The following is a 19,611-nucleotide window of genomic DNA, read 5'->3' as shown; positions in this document are numbered from 1 at the left end:
ATTTTCAGGTGCAGACAATGACATGAGGAGGGTGACACTTGACTTGAAGCATGACTGATGGGGACGAGACAGCTAGTAAGAAAAGGAGGAGTGGAAGGGGCTTCCAGGTAGAAGCAGCAGCAAATAAATGCAAAGTCCTGGGAAGAGAACGTGCTTGGCACAAGCTTAAAATGTCTGAGGGGCAGAAAGAAGGCTAGCATGGCCACAGCATATTGTAAACCAAGGGCAGGGAGGTCAAATCACATAGGGTCTTGTAGGGCATGGCAAAAATTTGGATTCTTGCCATCAGTGGGTTTAATGCATGATTTGAATTATTCTTGGTTATACTTTAGAAGTCCTTTTGGCTGCTGTGTGGAGGACGGACTTTTAGGCAGAAAGCGGAGGCAGAGATGGCAGGTATCTGCATGACTTTCTTTTTTATCTCATTTCACATTTCTTTGTTCGGCTGTTACCTTCTTCATAAGAACCTCCATGCCTTCCTGCCCAGCCGCCTGCACTCTTAATCCTCTCTTCCTTGCTCCTAGCATAGTATATATTTCACTTATTATGTTTATTGTTTACCATTTGTCTCTCTACCAACCCCCTACAACTAGAGTTTAAGCCCTGTGAGGGCATCTCAAGTACTTAGAACAGTGCTTGGCACACAGGAGGAGCTCAATAAAAACTTACTGAATGAACTATGTGGGTATTGATGTAGGTAGACTGTTCAAGCTGGTGATGGAAAGATGAGGCACTTCTAATCTGACTGTATCTGTTTTCTCTGAATGAGGCAAGATCATCCTCAAAGGGGAGGAGGAAGATACAGGAGACTTAAGAGAGTCTCCTCAGAAAGTAGAAAAATCTATTTACTAGCGAAGCATAGTAGGATTGTAAAACAGTGTTGAGTGGCCTTTTTAGATTTGTGGCGTTACATCTGGGATGAGTCCACTGTATGCTTTAGAAGATAATGATAAGAACTCAATGTTTAAAGATATAACACAAAACCAAAAAGCAAAAAAACCAACGCCCTGCTCCCCCCACCCCACTGCCAAAAACTCAAACCAAACAAAAAGCAATAACCCAATAAGATAGAAGTACGTTTCAAATGCTACTTGGTAGTAATTTAGAATAAGCTTGCATTTATTACAATTATATTATTTTGCCATATTTTGCCTGATGAACACGTCTCTTTCTTGCTTGAGGTTAAAAGTCATCATTTGCTCTCCCAGCCACTGCTTACAGAGCAGGCCACGTTTCTGAGGACGGCATACAAGACCTCGTCTCCTGCCACTCCTCTCCACATACTTTATACTCCAGCAATTTCACTTCTTAGGGTCCCTAGAAATATCATGTTATTTATTTCCTCTGTGTTTCTGCACAGGCAACTCTGGCTGTGTGAGCACGCTTTTCTAGCCCAACTTTGGAATAATTATTCCTTTAAGAGTCAATCTAATGAAGCCTTTCCTGACTCTCTAGGGCACAAGAGATCACTCCCTTCTTTTGTTACCATAGTACTTCTATTATATTTTCTCACACTCTACTATAATATGTTAAATCATGTTTCCTGTACCACATAGTGATCTCCTTGGGGAAACAAATGATGTCTTATGCAATCTGCATCTTCAGGATCTAGCATAACACCTGACATATGGTAAGTATTCAATCAATATTGATTTCATGAGTGCTTAGTATGGATGCATTTAAAAAAAAAATTCAAAGCATCTAACATCCAGGAGGTAACACATCTGAGAGACCTTATAAAGGATAATTGTCCATTCTGACATTTGAATAAAAGTAGTACATACTACATAATATCTTCTATTAGGATTACTTTGCGCCTTAAGCTTAACGAATTGTCTCTTAGAGTGGACCTGGAAGGCTGTATTTTCCTAAGGGTAAGAATTTATAAAAGAGCTGTTTGTTTTCACTCATGTACGAAATATACCTTCTTTTAAATACAGGCTACTTTAGCCAATCGAAAGTCACTTCTTCTCAAAGTTATGATACATGCCTTCAACTTAGTAGTTGTCTTAAGTATTTTAAGAAGCTGTTTTGATGAAATGATCAGGGTAGTTTCTAAAGGAGGAGACAAAAATCTGGGAGAATCTGGGGGTTTGCTGCTTGGAGGAGGGAGGGTTGCAAATCTCAAAATGTCTTCTGGTCATCTAATAACACTTGAAAATTTAATACATAAGGAAGTAACTAAAAATGAATAGGTTATGATGAACATAAATGAGGAGTTTAAATGCTGATCTGTATCTTAGAAACTGGAGCAAAATATTACTGATGTTAACTTTAGCCCTTACTTTGTTTGTCCAATCCGGTGCACCCTTCCTATGGCCTGAAGCTCATGGGCAGGGTTCAATATGGGCTCCACCAAGAGAACATGAGTTGCTTCGATGATAGTTAATCCATTAGAACCTGTGTGCAGGGGCAGCAGCAAAATATTGATTTGGGGATCATGTTTAAATGCTGAAAGGTTCTCCTAAAAAAGAAAGGTACGTTTAAATTTTAGCTGCATAGTTAAAAATAAGAGCAGTATATTATAGGTAGCTCATGTTAAAATGCCTAACGGTACCCAGGTCATTGTGAAATGTAGTGACTAAGAAAATTAAATGTAAAATTACCAATTTTAGAAAACATAAACTTATTGCTTGACTTTATGAAAAAAAGTGTCACATAACCTCTCTTGTTCTTTATCATATACAATGGAATCACAAGATACATGTATGTGATGTATGCAAATTAAACTATATGAGCTTAGAGGAAAAAAAGTGAGAGAAAGAATGCAAGAATGAGTGTGAGGTAAGAGACATGAATCTACTAAATTTACTCTTGGTGGTTTTTTTGGTGTTTGTCACTTAGGTGTGCACCTGTCATTGTGCTGAGTGTGATGTAAGCATAGTTTAACCATACGCAGTTTGCCTAATGCAGTGACTTTAGAGCTTAATCCCAGGGGCAATGAGGCCTCTGTCCATTCAAAAGGTGCGTCATAGGCCATCTCTTCCTATATTAAAGAAACAGACCTCAAATCAGAAGATCTTTAAATATGGTTTGCTATGGGTATAACTGAATAGATGGAAAATAAATGCAATTTCTTTACTTTGCCTTTAAATGTTAATTTTATAGTTAATCAAGAACTCAAACCATGTTTTTGTGGTTTATACGACACAAGACAATAAATGCAAGTAAGCTAGTTAAGAGCAGTTTCAATTTGCAACTGAATCCACTCCAAAAAAACATAAGTAAAGTCTTTTGACATACCTGAAATGTCTTAACACGACTGATCTGTGCAAATTCCATGTTGTTATCAGTGAGAGCTTTTGAAATAATGTCTAATACATCTTGCCACTAAGAACACATAAAATAATAGGAAAATAAATATTTACAAACAGCTTTCATATAACAAAAATTTGAAAAGTGACTAAACCAAAATATCCTTTATACCTCAGAATTAAGTAAACAAAACCAAAATCTTCAAGTATAATACCATTAATATATTTTGTTCTATCCTGAAAGATTTTTTTGTATCAAATGCTGGTTAAAGATAGGGTAAAAAAAATGAGCGTCTTCAGTAAATGAATTATGATAAACATAAACAACAGAAAACAAATTACAGAGTGCTTAATGGATGTGGTTAGTTATCTCCCAAAAATGAAAACTAGAAGCTTTACTCAATACCTTTTATTCAATAGGTTATTTTCATTTTCTTTGCCTTAACCAAGTTCATCCATGAAATGACTTTCAAGGTTAGAGATTCCAATTTAAAAATAATATAAGAAAATCCCTAAGTAAGATTAATATAAAAACATGAAATGTAGCTATAGGAATTGCCTTGTGAAGCATCATCAAATTTCTCTAAAAATAATCCTATCCAATGGACACAGAAAAAAAATCTAACATGGAGAAATCTATCAGTAATTCTAAATCTCAATTACATTTTGGCAAACATTAACAATTATTTCTCAGATAAAAACTGATTTGAAACAGAAAGCCACTCCGAGTTAACAATGAGGATGAAAATGTTGATTGTACCGTTGAGAAAACAAGTGCTTTAGCCCCTGGATCTCTCAGCTGGATTCTCATCAGAGTTCTGACCACAGCTTCCACTTTTGTAGAATGGCTGCCCTTTGAACACAAAGAAGAAAACACATTATTACCAAATAAAATCCAGTTAACAGTGGAAGGAAAACTAACATAAAACACTTATTATCAAAACTATATGATAGGAACGTATGTGTTCATCCTTTTTCATTTTGTATCTGCTGGAAATTTTCTTTAGCCTCAAACTGTACAAGATACGGATTTATACCCTGAGAGAATCAAATATAAAAACGCACACCAGAAAGTCATACAGTGATATGACCCTAAGATAAGATTTTTTAGTTAAGTGGCTGGGTTTTGTAGTTACAAAATTTTGTTACTTTAGATAAGCAGAATTTATATTAAAAACACTCTTCATTTCAGATATTATGGCATTGAAAATGTTCAGAATATAATGAATCAAAACTCCAAAGTAAGCAAATAGTAAAGAATCTAACCTACAAAGAATCCTTTCTTACAAGGGCACGACAATGACAGAGATACAAATGACGTCCACTTGGACGGAAGCAGATTTATACAAAGCTAGATAAACACTGAAAGAGTGCTTTTTGTATTTTTCCATGACCATTTCCAGGATAAGAGTATGAAAATGAGAAAAAGTGAAGAAATAAGAAAATGAAGAAATAAGGCAAGTGCTTTTGCAGCCTTCATTGAGAAAGTCTTCCTCCTGGAATGCTCTGGGAGATGGTACAACAGGGAGATCAAGGGCATGAGATTTTGAGTGAGATAAATCGAAATTCAACTGCCAGTACTGCAACTCCTTAGCTATATAGATTCCAACTTTCCTAAGCCTTAGTTTTCTTATCTGTCAAGCAGGGATGATAATTACATCTATTTCCAAAGGTTGCTGTGATGGTTAAATGAGAAAACGAATACAAAGCGCTTGGCCCAATAGTTGGCAAACAGTAGATACCCAATAACTTACTATCTTTCAGAGACATTAAATATGAGCACAACAATGACAGAGATTATCCTACAAGGGGGGCAGATCTAACCAAAAAGAAGTAAAAATATTCCCATACTACTCTTCTCCTCAAATCACACCCCCTTACTACTTTTACACAAAGAGACACTCAAAGGTAGAAATATAAACAAAACAAGGAAGAAGGCTTTACTAATTTTAAAGTTACCAACAAAGAATTATGGGAGAAATTAAAAAATTCTCATATTAAAATCCTGGATCTACATTTATTTCTCTGGATATGCAGACTTTCAATTATACTTGCAAGGTTAAAAAGTATAAGGGACCTACTTCAATCTAAAAATTATCTTAAATAAGAGCAAAATTATCTCAAATAAGAGAAAACAGGAAATTAGCATAATGTGATCATTTAGTACTTTAGACAGAAACTTCCATGTTCCTTGCAAGGTCTCATTTTCAAAGATATCTTCAAGTGAAATACCAGGATAACTATGAATGCTTCTATCAATTAAGCTGCTTCTTACAAAAATTTCAAAAGAAAACAGAATAGTCTTTTATAAGCAACATTCCAAACCGGAGTACTAACTCTATGAAGGAAAAGACTAGAATATTCTCTTTTATCAAAATTTGGCCAATTCAGTGGTAGCTCTCAGTGATCCCTTCCAAATGCTACAATTCTGAACCATTTGGTCCCAGTCCAGTTACTTCCTACTATGAAAGAAGAACAATAAGGAAGTCTGGAAATCCAAAGCTCTGCTTGGCAGAAAGCTACATGGGGAGTGAGATGGCCTTAATACCCTTTTCTTCCAGATGGACAGAAAGTGGCTATTGAGAATGAGAAAACTGAAGAAAGAAGAGGGTGGCTCATATATATCTGTGTTCCTTGGTTTGAGCAAGCATGACTTACACAATTTTTGAAAACAAAGCCAAAATGCATAATCCTTATGTTAGACCTATGTGTTAAAGCAGTTTCTCCCAAAGATTTCACATTTTAGACTACTTGAAGACATTTAAATTATCATAAATTATCATTACAAATGTTGCTTCAAGTTACAAGATGCTGTGTTGAAAATACACTGCCTTTGTGAGTCTATTTTAATAAAAATTCATAACATGTTGCTAAATGAAAAGTTAATGCCCTAGACAGTGAAGGATTACCAATCTAAAACGCATTACTGATCTTTCTAAAAAGGAAGGCAGTACAATGTAGGAGAAAAACTGAATAGAAGTTAAATAAGGATCTGGTTTCTGTCCTATTTGCTACATACAGCACAAACACTTTTTGGATAACTTCTTTTTTGGCCGCCTACACGGCATGTGGGATCTTAGTTCCCTGACCAGGGATCCAACTCATCCAACCCGTGCCCCCTGCAGTGGAAGCATGGAGTCTTAACCACTGGACTGCCAGGAAAGTCCTTGGATAACTTATTAAAAACTACAAAAAAGCAATGTATGTTCATTGGACAACTAAGTTAATAGAAGTTTAGGATTAAAAAATTTAAGTCTATTATTTTATGCCTTACTCTCTCTAAACACCACTAAGAATTTGGCATTTATTCTGTTAGACCTTCTTGTGCATTTTAGAAGCCTCTATAAAAATGCACACACACCCCAGAAATATTTTTAAATGTGTTTTATAACATGGCCTTTATATTTAACATTGTATCTTGGCAATCTTAACCATGTAGGACCTTTATATATACCTCACCTCAATGGCTGCACAATATTTAGGATACAACAATTTATTAAATATTTGTTTATTAATATATATTTAGGTTGATTTCATTCTTTTTTGTTCTTACAAACAATACTTCAGTGACTATGCTTATACTTATACCCTTGGGTACCCGTGCACATATTTTTGTTGGAAAGGCATATACTGTGGAACTGTTGGTCAAAAGTTAAAGAAAAACTGGTTTGTAGGACCTCTCATATACTGTACATGTTAAATTTATGTTGTAAATATTTTCCTAACTTCCTATATGTAGTTCACATTTAATTGTATTAAATGCAGTAATGTAAGCAAAAGTGCTATATTATATTAGCTTTGGTAACTCACAAATGCTTGATGAATGATATGTGGATTTAAAAACTAAGTATTCTTTTTTTTTTAAATTTATTTATTTATTTATTCATTTATTTTTGGCTGCTTTGGGTCTTCATTGCTGTGCGCTGGCTTTCTATAGTTGCAGCGAGCCGGGGGCTACTCTTCGTTGCTCTGCATCATGTGGGATCTTCCCGGACCAGGGCTCGAACCCGTGTCCCCTGCATTGGCAGGCAGATTCTCAACCACCGCGCCACCAGGGAAGCCCAAAACTAAGTATTCTTTGACTTTACTACTTTATTAGACTTTTCTGTGTTTGTTTGACATTTAAATTTGTCTTTCATAAGGGAAAGATGAGAGATTTTATTTAGAGAAGAATAGCTTTTTCCTCAATTAATTGCCCTGCCATGATTCTATCTAGTATGATTTCATATGATATTATATCATATCTCAGAGTACAGTATATTCCTGTCATTTATCAGTTGATATTTGTTTGAAAACAAGGACCAAATGGCATTTACTTTTATATCACCTAGAGCCTAGCACGGTCCTTTGTAAATAGTATATACTCAACCAGTTTACTTAATGTAAAAATTTTTAATATGTATGTTTAGGCTTCTCAATCCCAAACATACCTGAGTAAAACAATGAATAAACAAAATAAAAATAAAAGCGGGTTAGAATACAATTAAAAACTCTCAACATATTTTTTTGGTCATTCAGAATGATTAACAACAGGCAAATCAAATCTTGCAATTAATCTCTTTTATAATTGAGATTATAAAATTACAAAAGCTAGAGAGACTCAGACAAGAGCAGGCTTGAAAGACGAGCAGATTTAATCTAACACAAAGCAGACCTGAGGTGGTTTTTGGATTAGTACTGTGTAATGAAATCACTGGAACATTAATCTTGCAATTAATCTCTTTTATAATTGAGATTATAAAATTATAAAAGCTAGAGAGACTCAGACAAGAGCAGTCTTGAAAGACGAGCAGATTTAATCTAACACAAAGCAGACCTGAGGTGGTTTTTGGATTAGTACTGTGTAATGAAGTCACTGGAACTGGTCTAAAAAGAAGCTACCAGTTGGAGGGTGGTGCTATCTCATTCTGGTCTATCAACACTCATTTTTTCCCTACCTACCAGCAGTGATAGGAGAGGTTAATAAAGTCAGCAAACCCTGTGGACTTTTATTTCCAATCTTTAGAATCAGAGATATCTACCACATTAGGCCTTTATTCTTAACTTTTTTTCTCTCTTCTGCTTGTGTTTTTACACTTCCAAGTGAAAAGCAAAAGTCCCCAAATAATACTGAAAAGACCACGGTTGGTCTAAGAGCAGAGTAATAAAAGGGATCAAAGGGATCAAACCCTCTAGCATTTCAGGTGAGTTCACGATGGATTATTCAAATCATTCAACAAAAACTTTCTGTGCACATAAATGACAAGAACTACACTAGGCACTGAATATACAATGATGAAAAGATACTCCCTTATTCTCAAATACACACAGTCTAATGCATGTTACAGAATATGGAGAAAAGCAAAGGATGGTTTTATACTGCTGGGCTGGCCTGGAAGCGACTTAAGTGAATGCTTTATTATACCATCTTAATAAGCATTATGCACATTCTACTGTTCCTTTTAATGTTTCTTTCTATCTCAAATACATAAATGAACTTTGGCTCAGATCTGTCAGTTTCTGAGACGACTACTCAATGTGGTCACTGCTACAGAAAAGAAATATTCACTTTGTTAAAAAGATTAAAACAGGAAGGAGATGGGTTATATCTATATAGGAGAGGATCACAGAAAAAGCAAAAGAGATATGGATGAGGAAAACAGAGATATCAATCCATCCCTGTGCAAGGTGTTAACAGAGTATGAATATTCTCAAGTATGAATACTCTCAAGAGTATGAATATTCTCAAGACAGGTACACTGGCAGCCTTAATCCAACCCAGTTTATGTTTTAGCTCTATCAGCAAACACACAGATGCAAAGTTAGGCTGGAATTAGGGAGGGGGGGTGCATGGAAGAGAAATCCCCCCAAACTGCTAGATCATTTCATAATATATTAGGCTGACAGAGTTGGATTTAATTATAAGCAGCTCTGCCCTCTTCTGAAGTTCCTGTCCCTTTCCTCATTTCTATCCTTTCTTGGTAGTCTCTTCAGTTTTTCCACATGTATATCTACCAACCCTACTCTATGATTAATGCTTGGTTTTTCTTCATGTTTCTGAAACATCAAAGACCAAGGCCCAGCTTTGGAATGAAGACCCATCATCTGTCCTCTGCCCGCCCCTGACTGTATCTTTGTGGCTGTTCTCTCTGAGGCACTAGTTCTCTCTAAGGCCAACTAGGGAACTATGAAAGGAGACATATAAAGTGCTACCACTCAGATCAAGTTAGTGCCTCTCCTGATCTTCCTCTCATGAGGTAAGTAGCCAAGAGCATTATAACACTTAACACTGAAGGAAAAGGATGGAATTTTCCTTCTTTACAACAAAAGAATCTTACAAAATGTTCTTTATGAAGATCTTTGCTCCCTTGCTTGTAATTTAATGAATAAAACCAAACTAGACCTCAAAGCTACACATATAAGTCTTTCCCTTTCTGGAAAATTAAGTACAAAGTTAAAAGCTCCAGACCATTCAGGCAGTCAAGGCAATGAAAAATCAGTAGAGATCCATTAGCAATAAAGGCCAACAAAGAATTTCTCATGAAATCTGGCCTAGAGGTTGTCTAATAGCATAACTAGAAATCAGAAATGTCTCGTAGCCTCTTATCTGCACTAAATAGGTGCAACTAACTTATTTTTATCATAGAGTTAAACTTGATTGGAATAAGCAGCTACACATTTCCAGGCTCTTGTTAAAATCTGAGAACCTAAACTTTGAGTTAAAAGCTGTTAAATGTGTTAAAAGGATGGAAAATTCAGTTTTGTTTCTATTGTATACTCAGGAGATGCAGAATTCTAAGGAAGCAATCAAGTAGTATTTGATTTAGACTTTGATCAACCCCTCTCCTCCAAAATAGGTCTAAATATTTTACCAATGCATCTTAGAGTGAGGTACTGCTTTTTTCTCTGAAGTCTTGTTATTGGGGAAAGAGGAGGGAACAATAGGAAAAATCCATGAGTATAGCATAGAAGACATACTGTAGCTGGCTTCACCCTATTCCCTTCACATCTATTTTCTATCTGTTGAGACTCCTTATTTAGGGAAGGAAGGAAAGGAAGGAGAACAGTTATGACACCTCCCAACTGTAGCAGCAAAGCACTACTTCTACTTGATGTATATAAATAAAAGAAAAATAGTGCTCTCTATGACTGGAAAGTTATTGTTGAAAACTGGGGACTCTGAAGCAGGGCTTGGCAATCCATGACTCTGAACCAACGGTTTGTTACCCATTATATTGCTTCTTCACCAGTCTAGTCCTTCTTCCTTTGGCCCCTTTTATTTTCTCTGTTTGTCTAATCTGTCCACATTGCTCTCCCACTCCTTTTTCTTTGTAATATATATGGATTCTCATGGTCATGCTCAGCTCCAATGGCAGAATTAAGGGCTAAAGTGGCCACTGTGTTCTGAAGAACATCAGAAAAAAGTCAACACAATGGAGACGATGAATGTACTGAGTCTTATTTTTCATCAAACATCAGAGAGAATATTCATGTTTATAGGCTACTTTATGTCAATAGGCAGATTAAATCTTTAGGGATTTTATAGATACTATATATTATCTTTAATGTATCTTTATAATATATTAATATATGATATATTAGTATATATGTTTATATATTATATATATTCCATACATACACACTAATATACATAAAACATGTCAAATAATGTCTTACAGTATGGGGGTTGCCAGTCACTTATGACTCTAAAGTGAAGGCAGAATGAAGTCATTTTCAGAAGTGTAAAAACTCTGATTTTCCGTTCACATGCTTATCATGTTAAAATTTCTTGATGCAGCAGATCACAGCGAAAAAAGAATTGTAGAATGAGGACTACATGAACAATGGTGCCAGATAAGGCTGACACAGAAATGAAGGAAGCTAGCTAAAAAAATGAGAACTTCTACTACACTGGGGTACTCAGAAGATTCTTCCTTGAAAAGCGAAGTTTAAATGAGAGGATTAGGGTTACATTCCTTTCTGCATGACTTCAATCACTCTGCTTGGTTCTCTAATGAAAAGTATTTATATTATAATATTGTACACACCATTTACTGATATTTTTAGATATGGAAGTCACATCTACAATTAGATAACAAAACATGACAGTATAAACATTATAATATAAAAATGATACTATAACAAAAATTAGAATGTGGAAGGGAAAAGAAAGAATGAAGGAAGAAGAGATGCATGAATTTCCTCCTATTTTGACGTGAGGACTATTAGCAGATACTGTCTACAGCTAGTACTTCAAGAAACAAAATTTATGTATATTACTGAAAGTCATAACTAAAAATAGAAACTGGCAATAGAAATAGGCAAAGAAGGAAGAATGAAGGAGAACATTACTTTTCATTGTATGCCGTTTGTTTTATTCTGAATTTATGTTTATGCTTTTGTGCAAATTACTTCTACTGAAAAATAATATTACTTTTGGTTTACCCTGATTTCTTACAGATGAATAAGAGTTTTAGGGGAATGGGTGGGAGGCTTGTAATTCTGGGACCTTTTAAGCTTACTACATTAGTGATACAATTGGGACTGTGTTTATCACAAGTGAACTGGTGTTCTGAATTATGCCATTACCCTAGTGCTGCATGCTATTGTACCTGCAGTACCTCTTACTGCTCTAGGGTCAAATGGATGCCTAACCTGTGCTAGCTGCCCCAGATAAGAAGTTTCAGCCTTATCAGAAATGGGACAATCACATCTGAAACAGAGCAGGGATAACATTTAAATCTTCCAGTTATTACTTGTATTGGCTTTTCGCAATCTTTTAAACCTACTACAAGAATCAAAGATCCTGAGATTAGAGATTTTTTTGAAGATTCATTTAACTGAAGAACATCACTTTAAAAAAGACAAATTTACACAATCTAGCTCAACCTCCCCCCCCCAAAAGAACTATGATCTCTAATCAGTTGTATGATAGATCATAGATTTTTCTTTAGGTTTCCTTGCTGATTTGTAACTTGATCTGTTTCCTATTGTTTAGTATAGAAGAAGTCATTTCCTGTCTTAGTACTTTCTGACTTTCATTACTTTTATTCTGGACTTTTCCTTTTGAAGCAGAGCTAACTCTTTCAGTTTGCCTGTGCTGTCCATAGTAGTTTCTGCTGAGTAAGATCAGTTAGCATTGTTTTATTTCTGTCTGCACCTGTTCACCACGCTAAAAATCCATGTTGATAGTGACAGATACAATTTAGTGCAGTTACACAGCTTGTATGATTGATCTCAAAAAGTAGGAATACTTTTCAAGCATATACCTGGGTTGGGTTCTTCACATGTTACTTGAATAAAGTTCAATGGAAACTCCATCCAGGCAGCCTATGTGGGAAATTTTACAAGTGCACTTAGCCACAAAAATATTATCCTGTTCTTTAAAATACTTTAATGATTATTTCAAAGAGATAAAGCTAGCAACTGCAAAAAAGTTAAAAATTTTATTTGGAACCAAAGGTTTCTGTGGATATTATATGTAAATACTAATCAGTGGTTTACTTGTCCATCCATCCATCCAGCCAACCATCCATCCATCCATCCACTGAGTACCTCTTACATGCCAGGCATTGTTCTAGATACTAGGGATACAGTAGCAAATGAAACAAAAGTCCTCACCTCATGAATAATGTCTTTTCCACATTTTAATGGAGTTTATACTCCACACAGTAAAAGTGTTCATAAAAATAACTTATAGTTTATATCTTAGAAGTCTTTACTGTATGTTCAATTTATTGCAAGCTATTGCTAACTTCAACATGAGACTCACTAACAGTTCAAGAGCTAACTTGGCTGGTGAATAGAAATGGTTTTTTGCAATTATATTTATTCATGACATTTTCTAACAAAAACACTTAACTGTGTTATAAATTTACCAGTTAATATTCATGTATTAATATTACACTATACATTAATATTATACATAATATTAATTTACCAGTTAGTATTATAAGATAATATCACATATCTCATATGAAAATATTTAGATAAGCATATTTACCAAATTATTTTATGTCAATTTTAAACTCAGTCATAATTTTATAGTTTTATCCCACCCAGATATTTTAATTGTATTTAGAAAGTACAAGACAGACTTCACAAGTCACCTTTGAATCAACTGAACAAAAAGTCAAAAAAGAAAAAAAAAAGAAAAAGAAAAGAGAAAAACAGAAAGGAAACAACAGGATTCTACACATAGTAGAATATGACCCATGGTATTACTAGGTTTCTCTGAGAGTTTTAATGTAGAAATACAGTATTTTTTTCCTCTACAAAAAGGCTGTATAAAACATCTCTACTAGCAATAGATTTGCTTGTTAAAAATGTAGTTTCCTGGACCAGACCCGAGATCTAACGAGTTAAAATATATGGGAATGGAGCCTGAAAAAATTCTTTATTTTAAAAAGCAGACCACTTGATTATTAGACACTCAAAAGTGTGAGAAGATGAAGCACTGTGGTGTGTGTGGGACAGGTGGGAAGGCTTTGCTATGGCTATATCCATGTATTTTCTCCTGGACAGAAACTTATGACATAAGAATCGTGTCCATTATGGGGTCACGGTTTCCACTGACAAAAATGCTTTGTATGAAACCTAGCCAAACTGAGGACATGGGGAACAGGCCACGTGGGGCATATGTTCTGCCAGGAGGCCTACTTCACCCTCTAAAATGCCTGGCAGCTGTCAGAACTTGCAGGGGGAATTTTGTTTACTTTGTGAAATGCCCAGTAGGTTCCAAGGGTCATTCAGGAATACTGTCACACTGCTGTTAGGGTAGATAGAGTCCACTAATTCACTAATGAACATTTTACTCATTTTATTTATATGGTCAGTCAATAGGATTCCTTACATTGTGAAATACCAGTAGAAAAAAATGTCTTATATTATTTAATTCTATTTTTATGTTCTCCAAATATCTTTTGTCTGAGATCAGCTATATGATTAAGCACCATGTATGATATTACACTGTTTGCTATGTCCGAGAGCCTTGACATGAATGCTTAGAGTAAAATAAACATTTCAGATAAAAACTTTAATGAAATGAAAAATTAATTCTCAGGAGTGTTTAATAAAAATCAGGGATTGGATAACCAACAATAAAAAAGAACCCCTAAGTTTAGGAATAGTATGAACTAATATTTATAAAATTTCAAAATAATGCCTTCATTATTCATATAGAGTCATCTTTATATCCCTCAACTCCAAGACAGATGATGTGACCATTTAGTGGGGTAGTTTCAGATGGTCAGAGTACAGTGAGAGTCTGAGAAAACGATAAGCACATGCTTTAAGGAGAAGGTGGCAGAAATGTGACAGGCAGCAGAAGGCAGAAGTGGCAGACAGAAATGGTGACAGAAAACAAAAGTTAATGTAGCAAGAAGCAATGTGAGAATGTGGAAAAGTGATAAAACTTGCTTGCATAGTAAGGACAATATTCAGTCATGTATTTAATGAAAAGGAAATGTAAATATTTATGCATCAAAAAGAGAAATTAACTTTAGTGAATTCTGTATTCTTTTAATTTTTTTACAAGATCCTTCAATTAATTCATGTGTTTATCAATACCCATGAAAGACAGGAAGAAGTCAGAACATAATAAACAGTATTTGACAGATATCCCTGTTCCAACAGGACAGCAAATGTAACTGTCCTGATCTCTCTCCTGGGTGTCTAGGAAAGCTGCCATAAAATGAACAGGTGTTTGGGTTTGATGGGCTCAATGACTCAGTTTCACAGAGGCTGTGCTGTTTACTGGTAGCCAGAGCAATCACTTCCTAAACCTTACTGCATGAAGCCTGACACAGCAGTTCTTTCTTATGCTCGTTCCCCATACTGTGATGAATGCTTTCACCTAAGGGTCAGCAGTCCTGCTTAGGCCGTGAATGCTATCCGTGGCCCTTGGGATGCCTGAGGCCAGAGGAAAAGATAAAAGGGAAGAAGAAAAGGCTAAAGAAAGACTCTTTATGGGAAGGAAAAGGAGAAAGAAACTATAAGAGTAGGAGGAAAAGGGGAGGGGGGACTGAAAAGGAAAGCAGTTCTTTGTGTGGTGAATAGGTTAAAGTATACTAACTCTGGACATTATATACCGTCCACTTGGACCACCTATTCAACATTCAGATCTCATTGGTTCAGCTTCTACCACCTTTTCTCCTCCACCTCACTTGAGTCACCCACTTCTACAGTCACATCTGGAGTACCGAAAACCTGTTCCTCTGGAAAGAACTAATACAAATATCATATGATATCGCTTATATGTGGAATCTAAAAAATGGTACAAATGAACTTATTTACAAAACAGAAACAGAATCACGAATGTAGCAAACAAACTTATGGTTACTGGGGGTGGGAAGGGAGGGGAGGGATAAATTGGGAGATTGGGACTGACATATACACACTACTATATATAAAATAGATAACTAATAAGGACCTAATCTATAGCACAGGGAACTCTACTCAATTCTCTGTAATGACCTATAAGGGAAAAGAATCTAAAAAAAAAAATAAGTGAATATATGTATATGTATAACTGATTAACTGTGCTGTACTCCTGAAACCAACAAAACATCGTAAATCAACTATATTTCAATAATAATAATAATTAAAGATCTCCTATTCTCTGATAAGGACCCCTACCCTTATAGCTTGGTTGTGCAATAGCCCAACCTACACTTGTTAGTTATTCAATTTCAATGAGATCTCTACTTTCTCTCTACATATCAACACTCTTCCTGTCTTTTCAAGAATCTTGTATTATGCATTATCCCTTTTCTCTCCTATATCTTCAATCTACTCTTCTTTATTGAAGATTAAACATGCTCAAGAATCTTTTATATTAAGCAGAATAAAACAAAAAAACACAAAGCCTTTCTGCACTTCATATCCCCTTCTGGTTACAACACTCACTTTGCTACTTCACAGCTAAATTTATGAAGTAGTTGGGCATTTTTCTCTCTTGACCTATTCATTTCCTGTTCACTTCTCATTCCCTCCCGATCTGCTTTTTGCTAATACATTTCCACGGAAAGGGCTCCTTTCCAATGACCTTCAGTAGCCAAATTAGTCCATCTTGTAGCTGAGCCACCTTCAGCATCAAGGGAAACAGCTGATAACCGCCTCCTCCTTGAAGCCGAGTTTCCATTGCCTCTGTTGGCAGCATGTTCTCCAGGACTGCCTATGCCTCTAGTTGCTCTTTCTTGGTCTCCTTTTTCAGCTCCTCTCCCTTTATTCCATTTTTTTTTAAAAGCTATGGAGTGCTGCAGGACCTGATCTGAAGCTAAATTTTATGTTTCTTTCCTTAGGCCAGCTTATACACTTTCATGGCTTCAAAGATCACTTATGCCAATGTCTCTGAATTTTCTCTCTCCAGCTCCACATATTAACACTTTGCTGGAAAGTTCTACGTGGATGTCTTCGGCACTTCAAACATAGTATATCTAAATGTACCCTTCTTCCAAGTACCTTATATAGTTAACTGTACTTTTAGCCACTTGATTTTTCACATCAGAAACCAGAGGTCACCTACGAAATCTCCCTCTTCATCATCAACCCCTCCGATACTGTATCTCATTCATCAACTCTACTCCAAACATCTCCTGAATATATGTACTTCTTTGCATCTCCACTGCCACCAACCTCATCAAAGCCACCATCACTACTGTTGTAGCCTCCTAAATTGGTCTCTCCAAATTTTTTTCTACTCTAGTCTTTTCTATACCTGCTAATCTAATTTCCATACTGTAGCAAGAGGAATCTTTTAAAAATCCAAGTCTGATCATGATACTCCTCTGCTTACAACATATAACATGTTAATAGCTTTCTTTACATGAAAAGAAAATTCTCAGATGCTCAGACGGCTCTTCAGTATCTGGCCCCTCTTTGGATTCGACTCATTTCATTCCATTCTCCTTTGTGTTTTCTACATCGCAGCTACTCAGTTCCATTTGAGTTTCTTCTTGTCTCAGACCTATTCACATACTGGGATTTTTGGTTGGTTGTTTTTTCTGTCTTGCAGCCTCCTCCCAACAAGACCACTTTTACCCTCTCTCAGGCTGGCTGATCCATTCATCCTTTAGACTCTACTTAACTGCCATTCCCTCAGAGAAGCCAGGTTTGATTTTCTTTTGTAGTGCTTATCACGTCAATTATTTGCTTAATGTCTGTGCTTTCTGCCTCAACTCAAACTCCTTCCCCCGACTGCCAAAATGTAAAATCCATGAGGGCAGCAATCATACCTGTTTTATTCATGAGTGTGTGTTGCATCTGTGAGGCCCAGCACACTGCCTGGCATACAGTATGTGTCCAGTAAACATGTACGGGAAGAATGAATGAATGAAAGTTCATCCCAACTTTGGGATTCTGTTTACCTCAACACACTTGAGAGCACTGTGACTGATATTTTCAGGTTTTACTCAAATGACAGTGGGAATAAATAGCAATTAGATATTCTTTAATGGAACTCCAGTGTTCTCGGGAGAGGGCATCCTAACAACTGCCTAACTCCTGGCAGCTTCAACTTGTGGTTAATTCTACTCACAAAATACAACCCTGAAAAATAAGTGAGCAGAGAGCATCAGGGACCCAGAAGGAGAAGAAATGAATGAAAAATATTCTACTACCTCTTGCTTATGAGCCAGCTGCCCCATTCTCCCAACCACTCCTTCTGGCCTATATTCCCTACTATACTCATACATTGAGTTGTCCATTGTCTAAGTTTGGTTAGAGAGAAAAAAAAAAAGCATGCTTAAGTAAAACAAAGAACAAAAAAGTCTAGTAAAGGCTTCTCATTAAATAAATACCCCTTAGGCAGAAAGTCCAGTTACAGATCCTATTTGGATTTTAAATTATAGTCTTATTTCTTAAAGTTCTGAAGGAAGCATGGGAAAAAAATTAGGAAAATAACGCAAAGCTTTGGCTATACTCTGAAATACCAACCCATGCCGTCTAAAAGTGCACTACCTCCTCCTTGTGACAGTCTTCACTAACTTCAATAATCAATTTATTTTATCCTTCAATTTGGTGGGGCACATCTTTTTTCCTGATACCCGGGGCTGAATGGAAGAATGAAGAAAAAGAAACCTTGAACTTAACCAGAGCTCTATCAATTTGTAATGGACAGAAACACTGCAAAAATAGTAAGGGACTGGAATTCTAAGATGTTACTTTTTTTGCCACGATGGGCATAACTATTACTAACTAAATATGTCTGAAAAAGCTTTCTTGTGTTCCTCCCATGAGGAACAAGTAGATGGTAAAGCTGAGGCTTTCAGGCAGTGTATCTACAGACAGACAACAGTGGTTGCTCCATAGTCACTGGGCCAGGCTTGTTCTGATTTTGATGCTCTCACGGCCAGATACTGATTCCTATTATCTTGCTCTGACTATGTGTCTACATGTTCTTAACTGACTTTACCTTCACAGGGATGTCCTCTTCCTGGCTGGCTTTCTCTGAGGTGAAGACATACGAGATTTCTTTATGAGATGTGGTCTGGCGGCAGATGGCACACTTAATGGAGCTCCTGTGAGACCCCACGCTGTACTGTTCGATAATAATTGAAATGCATTCATTACAGAAACAGTGCCCACAGGTCAGTACTGCCCACTAAAAAAGAAAACACATAGAATATGCCTCAGTGAGATGCTATCAAAGATGCCTTCCAATCTATAAACATATTAAAAGGAGAAGAGAGTCAAAATTTCATTTCCTAACTATTTCATGATATAAATATCCTTTTTAAGTCATAAAAACTAAGTTATACTTTTAAACTAACTATGTTTTAGTCCAACTAGACTAAGCTTTCATAGTCTTTAGTTCTGTTCACCCTAATAGGAGGATAATAGTCAGTCATCATTATTTTGTAAGATGCTCGTGTTCTCATTTCAGCATTTAGGAAAAATGCAAATTACTCTTTAGCACTCTCACAGAATAGACTGACTACAACATTAATTTGGACATAATGTCATATTCAGTATATTCTACACAACTTAGTAATAAGCAGATTTACATTTTCACATGTTAAAGCATTTATTATATAGAAAATGAGATGGAAATGTTAAAGATAATAAAATTTCTGAGACAATCTAGTTGCATGAATCTCATCAAAACTAAAAGCAAAGAAGAAACTACTTACACCATGATCCTTTCCATTTTTATAGTAATTTTTATCAAAATGTTTTTATCACTGATTTTTAACAGAAATAGCCAGTATCTGTAATTACTATTCTTCTCCTTCATTACCAATCTGTCCTTTTAAGATTTATTATCAATAAAATATCCTTTAAAATCTTATCTTCTCCATGAATCGTGGAAACTAAAAGATATGTTCTTTCTGATTATTGCTGGTCAGAATATGGAACTCATATATTTAGGCTTCTACTC

At 35.8% G+C, this 19,611-nt stretch overlaps 1 protein-coding gene across 7 annotated transcripts in view; it reads right to left on the bottom strand.

Moving 5' to 3' along the window:
* Positions 1-19,611, bottom strand: part of SHPRH (SNF2 histone linker PHD RING helicase) — an 87,177-nt gene that overhangs the window by 9,348 nt on the left and 58,218 nt on the right. For 5 of the 7 annotated variants that reach the window (XM_027084166.1, XM_027084148.1, XM_027084174.1 and 2 more), the window contains 4 exons: positions 18,646-18,834; positions 4,015-4,107; positions 3,244-3,330; positions 2,286-2,464 (listed from right to left, as the gene is read on the bottom strand). In XM_027084166.1, coding sequence (XP_026939967.1) covers positions 2,286-2,464; positions 3,244-3,330; positions 4,015-4,107; positions 18,646-18,834 — 548 coding nt within the window. Of the gene's footprint in view, positions 1-2,281; positions 2,465-3,243; positions 3,331-4,014; positions 4,108-18,645; positions 18,835-19,611 lie in introns of those variants that run through there. The other 2 variants (XM_027084184.1, XR_003428217.1) reach the window with 2 other exon arrangements.

Source organism: Aethalodelphis obliquidens, unplaced genomic scaffold (genome assembly GCF_003676395.1).
Source record: "Aethalodelphis obliquidens isolate GAN/ISIS:26980383/991018 unplaced genomic scaffold, ASM367639v1 scaffold3, whole genome shotgun sequence".
NCBI lineage: Eukaryota > Metazoa > Chordata > Mammalia > Artiodactyla > Delphinidae > Aethalodelphis > Aethalodelphis obliquidens.
Note: the sequence above shows the minus strand (reverse complement) of the source record. Positions and strands in the feature narration are given on the sequence as shown.